The following is an 8,464-nucleotide window of genomic DNA, read 5'->3' as shown; positions in this document are numbered from 1 at the left end:
TGCATAATAACAATAATAACGCTCATAAATTATTTTTCACCTCTTCCCAGAACTCAACCTTCTCTTTAAAGACTCGTTTAGATGTGGTGTGGTAAACGTGTAGAACACTTTATGTCATCATAAACAAGACCTGTGGTTTTGCTGCGTTATATATACATCTGAACTAGCCTCAAGGATATTGCCTACCGAGAACCAGTAGTTTAATGATTCAATAATCAACCCTTTCAAGGCAGAAATAGCACATATTGCTATCGGTATATAATATATACCTATTTCTAATGCATCAAAATATATTTATTGATCGATACCCGGATTTTTTTTTTTAAAGACAAAATTCAAAACACGCTCATCATCAAATGATCAAATTGGCAACATACATGTACAAGTTGAAAATCAGTTTTTTTTATCACATAATTCAGCTATTTTCATACAATATAATATTGAAGTCCCTGTGTTTTTTTTTCTTCATATAACACATTTTATGACAACATAAAACATACTTTTAAAAGAAAAATTACCAATTTAAAGAAGAAAAGATGATTGAAAGCCTTTTTAAGGTTCTCATATTGAATGGGTTAAATGAAACATGGCAGTGTTATGCATCACAAGAATATGTATTTGAGGAGGTAGAATGCCTTGGATATTATCATCTGAGGAAAATGCAAATATTTGTAAAATATGAAATTCCATGATCTTTCCAGGGCTTAGAATGTTTTTTTTTCTAAGAGATACCAGTTAATTTTAGACCATAATATGAAAATCTCTCCAAAATATGGCCCCCATCCCCCCCCCCCCCAAAAAAAAATATGTCAGTTTGAAACTGACTTCATACAGACAACCCTTTCTAGGCTAGTACCGGTATGTAATATTACATGTGGGTAACCTCTGGTTACAAATAGCTAACAACTCCTTTGAAATTCAAAATAAATGAAGAATTATATTTTCCAAGAGATATCACTTGGTCTTATTAGTAACTGATTATCTTAAAGCAATCAAAATATTTATATTTTGTTCTCCTGACTTCATTTATGTGTGGTATTGCACGATACAATACATTACATAGTCATACTATTGCAAATAAATTAACCACTCTGCACATCATTGAACATATTTCATGAAGATATTTGCTCAAGACAATTTTTTGAACAAACTGGAAGTAAGAAAAATATAATGTACATAACTTCAAATTAAATATCTTCTAATTAAAGGTCTAATTTGGCAATTCACAGCAACTAAATGAAGACTGATAAATATTCCCATCTTTGCCATGGCCTAATGACAATAGGTAAAATAAAATAAACAAAGTGAACAAAAAAAGGAAGAATTTTGGGTAAAAGAAGAAAGAAAATCTCTGAACAAAATGAGTTGTACAACAAACCCGCTCCAGTAATATCCATTTAATGATATCTGCAAGTTGATACCACATTTGAAAAAAACCTTCCAGCGATGGGTACAACACTAATCCCTACTGATTCCTGCTATGAGGTCTGTGACATGTTATCCATCTGCGCATCGAATATCATGTGATGGATGCGAAACTTCAGAGTTGCTCGGACATCCGTTGGCAGTGTCCTGACGACGGCAGCCATGCTCAAGAAAAATCTGTCCTCCTCATCCTGTTCATTGTGCCTCCGGAGGTACGAGAGCAGCGCCCCGCGGACTTCGCCCGAGTCCTTCTCGCGCTCCACTTGCCTCTGCGCTTGAGACACGAGGGTGTCATGTAAGTCCTCGTTTGAAATGCTGGACCGCCGTTTCTTTGGGGGAAGCATTCCCTCGAGGTCATCGCTCCAGGAGTTGTGGCATTCGGTTGATGATGCGGGAACCTGGAAACGTGGTGCTTCAGAGATGGTGTCTAGGACAACGTGGTTGGGTAGTCCGTGATTGTTCATGTGAATGGAGTTAGCTGCAGGATAAAAGATAGACAGCATAATTATGTAAAAATCAAGGAAAAAAAAAAAAAAAAAATTTCGGGGGGCTCTTTTGGGCATTTCGGGGGCAAATTCGCCCTGAGCCCCCCGTGTATTTTTGTTGTTGTAAGTTTCAAATCACATTAATTCTGAAACAATTTCTAATATTTTGGGACAAAGAGAGGCTTTTCTTCCTTTCTTTGACCAATTCGTAATGGTTTCCACAACACCACGACACCTCCATTATCCATTCAAGCTGTTCACAAATGATCTTGTAGGTTATTGGTACCCTTTACTATGAGCCAAAGTAGAAATCATCATTAAAGATAAAGGTGACAAAAAATGAATTCTCACACAATCAAACGAAACTTACACTGAATGTTCAAGATTAAAAATAACTGTCATTTGCCAAAAAATTTTGGTAGAAAATGTATACTGGCTGAGTAATGAGCATAAAAAGATTAGGAAATCAAGGTTAGTAGCCTGACACCATTTGTGTAGTCCCATATACATCTTTCTGTGTATAGTGCTTGTTACTTTACCAAGACTGGGCCAAATTTATTATGATTTTGATGACTCCAGAACTTTGCAGTACTCATCAATACTTACATGCTACATGATCAACTTTTTCTGATCCATTCCACATCTTTTCTTTCGCAATGCGATCGGATGACCAGAACTCACCTTTATCTTTAAGTCCCAAACTTGAAAAAGATAAAAAAATGAATGCCTTTACCTGCAAGATTGTTGTTTTCTGGTTTTGGTGATATCGACTGTTCTGCTTTGACAACCTCTTCTCGTTTCATTGAGTAAGGGTGCCTACTCAGCTTCTTCTTTGTCTAAAAAAACATTTCGTGGAGGGGACAAAAGAAAAAGAGAAAATGAAAAAAATGAAAATCAGCTCTAATAGAAAGATTAAACGAGAAATTACGTTCAAAGTTTGATCATTATTTTATGAATAGTTAGAGGGAAGAGTACCGATATATCGTATCATCTCGTATATTCTCGAACAAGAATTATGAAGTAAGATCACGAAACCATCATCTGTTTTTTAGATTCAACACGAATCAGATAAAGAGATTTCGGAAAGATTGATGGAAGAGCTAATTCTCTAGATGTATGACTTCACAGGAATCGGGCAATGGAAGAACTTAATTTAATTTAATTTAATTTACTTTTAAATTAAGGAACTTTACATAACTATCTTGATCTAAGGAGACACGAACGAACGAACTAAACTAGTTTTTCAAAATGAAATAGGCAAATCCTGATAGGTGTACAAATTTGTGAACTGTTATGTGAGGAATAGTTTAATCCCAACCCCCCACTCAGTATTATTTAGGGTACGCATATATGCGTGTTCCCAGCACCCCCCCCCCCCTCTTTTCAGCATAAGTCTGGTGTGTAAAGTCAATACGGGTAGATCTTTTCCTTTAATAAAACGTCAAGCCACTCCCGCCACCCATCCTCTCCAAGCGCTATAGTTCTCCTTAGAACTATACGCTAAAAAAGATAACCAACAGTCTTTTTCAAGACTACACTGTTTATTTTGTTATACAAGCCTTTTCAGCACCCCCCCCCCCCCCTTTTCAACATAACTTCAGTGTGTAATGCACTTGTCATTTGTAAGATGCACCTCTTGACCCCCGGGAATGGTGCGTCATTGTACCGATGTGAGTCGTACATTTTGATACCATGACGCACCTTCCGTCACAGAAAGTGACACACCATTACATTCCATCGACGCACATTTGAGTCAAACATATGACACACCATTTCATGAAAATGACTAGCCAATGACGCACATTTGAGAAACACTTCTGCTTGGAGAAAGTGACGGTCCCATTGACACACCAAATGACGCAACGTGGTAAAGTGACTTACTATGACGCACATATGGGTCAGTATTGTGACGGACATTTTGCGGCCATGAAGGTACTGTGCGTCGCGATTTGGGGGAACATGACGCAACCATGACGCACCATCCCCGGGGGTCAAAAGGTGCGTCTTACAAATGACACCTGCATAAAGTCAATACGGGTAGATCTTTTTCTTTAATACGAGCCAGAGATTTTTGGAACAGGCATGCGGTCCCTCCGTTCCCAGAGTTGGAGGGCCTGGAGTTTAATACAGAAAATTATCCGAAATACAGTGCAAAATCTGGAACTTAAAATGAGTGCTCATCAGTAACTCCCGACGACGGATAGTCAACCTGTTCGAAACGTCAAGCCACTCCCGCCACCCATCCTCTCCAAGCGCTATAGTTCTCCTTAGAACTATACGCTAAAAAAGATAACCAACAGTCTTTTTCAAGACTACACCAACAGTCCTTTTCAGGACTACACAACCCAAAGAAAGATTACTGAGTCCTTAATCCTCCCCCTCTCTCACATGATGGACCCGCATCCTACTGTATGATGCCTCTCTTGGTCTGGGTCAAGACATACATTCTGGTTGCCGGTTCGTGTCGAGCTCTATCGGGGCATAGTGGACTTGCCCTAAGCTTTGAATGAATGAACAAAATAATTAAAAATTAAAATAATTCTGAGCGAACCTTATGTCTTGAGGCAGGTGTAGGATGAGCCTCTGGATCGAATCTGATGCGAAACCTGCGAGGTAACTGGTCATATATCTCCTAGGGTATGAAAGACATGCAGGAAGAAAGAAAGAAAGACTTAACAATTTTATATATATTTAATAGTTTTTCGAATTTACATGGCCTGTGCCATTTTAATTAAATAACCATTAAATTTATATGTTAATGTTTTAGACTTGCTTTTTAAATTTCATTTGTACATTTGTATGTTTTTAAATGTCTTGATTGCTGTGGCCAAACAGCATTATCATAAATATTATGTGCAAGATGCTACATTTTTTTCCTTCTCTCTGACTGAACTTGATGTTCTACCTCGCCTTTGTGACTCACCTTTGACACTGGGTGGTTGTGCTCCAGAATGGCTTTGGTGACCCTGAGGTACCGGCCATCTGCATCGGCTCGGAGGGTCATCATGAATGGACATGCCATTTGATGGGTGCTGAAAATCAGGGAAAAAATTAATATTTATTTTTCGGGGGCTACTTTTCAAGCTTGCCTGCATGAAAAATAACAATCTAAAATTTGTTTTGCATTGAACTCTATGCAAATTTACAGCGGCTCTTTTCTGATTTTCGAGGGCTCTTTTAGGCATTTTGGGGGCTAATTCGCCCCGAGCCCCCCATGTATTTTTTCACTGCTAAAAATAAAACAAAACAAATCAATAAGACCTTTCAGAGAAGGTTAGAGACCTGACTTGCTAAATTCCAATCAGCATGTACATGTATTGTCAATTTTTATAGCTACTACCGGTAATCAAATCAATTTTGAAAACCTCTGGAAGAGGTGCCCTTTTATATATCGAGGATCCTCCTCTTTTATTTACAGGAAATATAATCAATAATCAAAATTGAAATCACATGTGCTGGTTGCAAAATAATAACACATTGAAAAAACAAAAAGGAGGGTAGAGCATTCAATTCATAAAGATTCTCCTACCGGCAATCTTTTTACAGGTATTTTTGACTGATGAATCATGGAGAGAACTAATACTAAATTCATGTAAAATCACGAAAAAGAATACCGGTATTCCCAAAGTAAAATCCTAAAAGGATAGCTCAGTTGGTAGAGCAGTGGTCTCGTATTCCTGCGACCTGGGTTTGAAACCAAGTCTATGCGCTAGTGCCCTTTGGCAAGGCATTAATCTTCATTACTGGTCTTTCGCAGAGGACCTAAAGCCGTCGTTCCTCTGGTTGTTTACTAACAAGCATTTATGCTTTCTTAGCAGTCAGGTAAAAATAACAACCACTAACCAGTAAAACACTAATATGCCATGTAAACTAGAGTACAAGATAGCCCTGTATAGCCTAGCTTACCTTTTGCGGTTTTGGGCATCTCCACTTCGTCCTCCATGAATGCAGCAATACTAGGAGATTAAGTAAACCAGGGGTGATAGTGAGCACTAAAAAAAGAAAGGGGTGGGGTTTCCACCGACCATCATCCTCTTGTGTAAAAAAAAAGGATCCAGGGAAAAAAAATTGCATCTAAAGAACATTCCCCCCTTTTGAGTAAGAAAATTGGGAAAAAATAGGGAAAATAAGGGGGCAAACCGATTTAAATCAGGTAATTATCAGGCCTGGTAAACAGGAAATTAAAAATGATACAGAAAATAATTTCCATAAAGGTACTGTGGGATTGGTGATAACATGAAGGAAAGGAATGGAAATACATGAAACTTGAACACGTTTATTAAAATTACTGTGATAAAGGTCTTTGTCCACTTAGTTTGCCATTCGCTTTGATGAATAATCAAAACATAATATTAATACCAATTATATTAATAATGATAATAGTTATAATTGGAATTATAATAAACATAATAATTATAATAATAATGATAATAAAATTTAACATAATATTTTTAATATTAATAATAATAATGATATCAATAATTCAATTTCATTTATTTCCACAGGATCACGAAAAGACAATATAAATTGCTATCAAGTATAAAGATAAACCTGCAGAGGGGGTGCTTAAATACCACAGAGGTTTATCCCCTGCTTAAAACTATATAAGGTCACTTTTTCACTTTTTTTTTGTCACCCTTGAGGGGAGGGGGGGGGGGGGGTTTCCTTTAAAAAAAAATAACACAAATTCTCCCCCCTCCCCTGTGCACGCGCCTGTATTAAGAATTATGTATTGATAATAATAGTAATACCTGACAATATACAGCAAGACATAATAGCTTCCTGGCTGATATCATTTGAAATACAGAAAGCGAGCAATTAAGCTTGCTGGCAGCCTGGCACAGGACATGTATATTGTGAAAGGAGATTAGTAAGCTAGAAAGGTATATGATGAATTGTCAAATTAGAAGATGACTTGTTAAAACATATAGATTGTGGACAAACTATAACAAAAACAATAATAGTAAGACAATGAAGGAAGATAAAAGAACTTCTGAAAAGGCCTATTTTTCTTTTCTTTTTTAAAGGGAGGGGTCGCTGTAGTCTACTTGCTCAGGTTGGGAAAAAAGAGACCTGCAATTTAGGTGTCATCAATTGTTACTCAACTTAGGCTAACTTAAGAGTTAGACTCGACTCAAGTACCGATTTTGAGTGAAATCAGTTGAGTTTCGTACAGTACGCTAGTGAGTAGTGTTTGAAATGTTGAGAATCAATAGCACAGCTTTTGATACACAGCCAGCCTAGACCGAAAGCTTCAGTCTCTCTAATCGTCGGTTGTTCCACTGAGACTACGTCTTGCTCCACTAGACCTCCGATTATAGATTGTATTGGGGAATGACAACAAATGTCAGTTTTATTAAAGAAATGACCCAAATCAGATGGTTATTGCTGTCTAAGCCAGCCAGGATAGTATAACAGTTAGATCTAATGCAGCTATGTGTGGGAAAATATGGAAGTCAGACAGTATCAAAAATTAATACAGACTCAAATTAAAAGCAATTTAATTCAATTAGGGCCTACTGAATTAGAATTAACATTTTGTATGACTTGGGTTATCAGTTTGTCAGTTATGAATAGTATGCACTTCAGTAGACTATTGAGTGCATTATCAATTATCATCTAGGCTAGAACATTATGTACACGTACTCAGTCTCCGGTCGGTTTACATACAGTACATGTATGCACCTGCACCTGTCACTGCGAAATACAATGCAGCGCGGTGCGCTACATGTACATGTATGTAGGTCTACATATACGTACCAGTACATGATGTACACCTACATGTATGTTCTCAACATACATTTTGGAGATAGGGGCATCCATCAACGTGCGGTGCCCATGAACTTACCCTCAAATCGCCGTAAACCAGGCTCTCGTTCACGACTTTATTAGGAGCCCGACGAGTACATGTGATCTTTCTTGATTCTCTGATGTAAAGTGGAGACCATGAGCTCCTAACAAATCTTTTGATCTTTTCTTCCAGGTCTTTATACGTCGTAAAACACTCTCCAATCCTAAAATTGACAGCCATTTCGTTCAGATTTTGAGCGCATCTCGTCAATTATGGAACGCTAGGTGTGCAAATATTGTAGAGTGCAAAAGCAGTATGTTTTCAAACATGGAGTTGGAGTAATATATAAGCTAATTATAACAGGCGAATTGAATAAGGGTTACAACTGGCTCTTACCTCCCGAGGGGCGGATCCAGCCGGCGGCAGGGGAGGGGGCCCATCCGCCACTGTACCTCCCCCTCACCATTTAAAGCCCAAATGAGCATAATCCAATTAAAAAACATGAACAAATTATCCCGTGCAACATGGATTGGAATAATTCATCCGCCCTATGATAGATCAATCTTTCCACCGTCCACTAAATAATTAAAATAAGTAATGACCCCGACTCCATCTCTCAGGAATACTTACACCCTTCAAAACACTGAAACCAACTCCTTTATTTGTGCTTAAATATATCTGCCACTTTTAGTTTGTTGTACTTTTCCATAGTTAAAAACCATTCGGACCGAGGAAGAAATAAAATACAACTGATTTCTATGTT

At 37.7% G+C, this 8,464-nt stretch overlaps 1 protein-coding gene across 1 annotated transcript; it reads right to left on the bottom strand.

Moving 5' to 3' along the window:
* Window positions 1-272: 272 nt before the first annotated feature.
* Window positions 273-8,009, bottom strand: LOC100889323. The gene is made up of 6 exons (XM_003729887.3): window positions 7,759-8,009; window positions 5,817-5,866; window positions 4,834-4,942; window positions 4,462-4,542; window positions 2,644-2,746; window positions 273-1,903 (listed from the first exon to the last, which is right to left on the bottom strand). Exons 1-6 carry the CDS (start codon window positions 7,939-7,941, stop codon window positions 1,479-1,481), a joined length of 951 nt encoding a protein of 316 aa, XP_003729935.1. The 5' UTR covers window positions 7,942-8,009; the 3' UTR covers window positions 273-1,478.
* Window positions 8,010-8,464: the final 455 nt, after the last annotated feature.

Source organism: Strongylocentrotus purpuratus, unplaced genomic scaffold (genome assembly GCF_000002235.5).
Source record: "Strongylocentrotus purpuratus isolate Spur 01 unplaced genomic scaffold, Spur_5.0 spur5_scaffold_12, whole genome shotgun sequence".
Classification (NCBI taxonomy): Eukaryota; Metazoa; Echinodermata; class Echinoidea; order Camarodonta; family Strongylocentrotidae; genus Strongylocentrotus; species Strongylocentrotus purpuratus.
The sequence above is the reverse complement of the archived record's forward strand: the minus strand, read 5'-3'. Positions and strand labels throughout refer to the sequence as shown.

Excerpts from the sequence above, each read along its gene's own strand:
- LOC100889323 (XM_003729887.3), bottom strand. The coding sequence starts at position 7,941 with ATGGCTGTCAATTTTAGGATTGGAGAGTGTTTTACGACGTATAAAGAC. Across the intron at positions 4,943-5,816 it reads GATGCCCAAAACCGCAAAAG|CACCCATCAAATGGCATGTC; the intron begins GTAAGCTAGGCT and ends CCTGATTTTCAG. Across the intron at positions 4,543-4,833 it reads ACAACCACCCAGTGTCAAAG|GAGATATATGACCAGTTACC; the intron begins GTGAGTCACAAA and ends TTCATACCCTAG.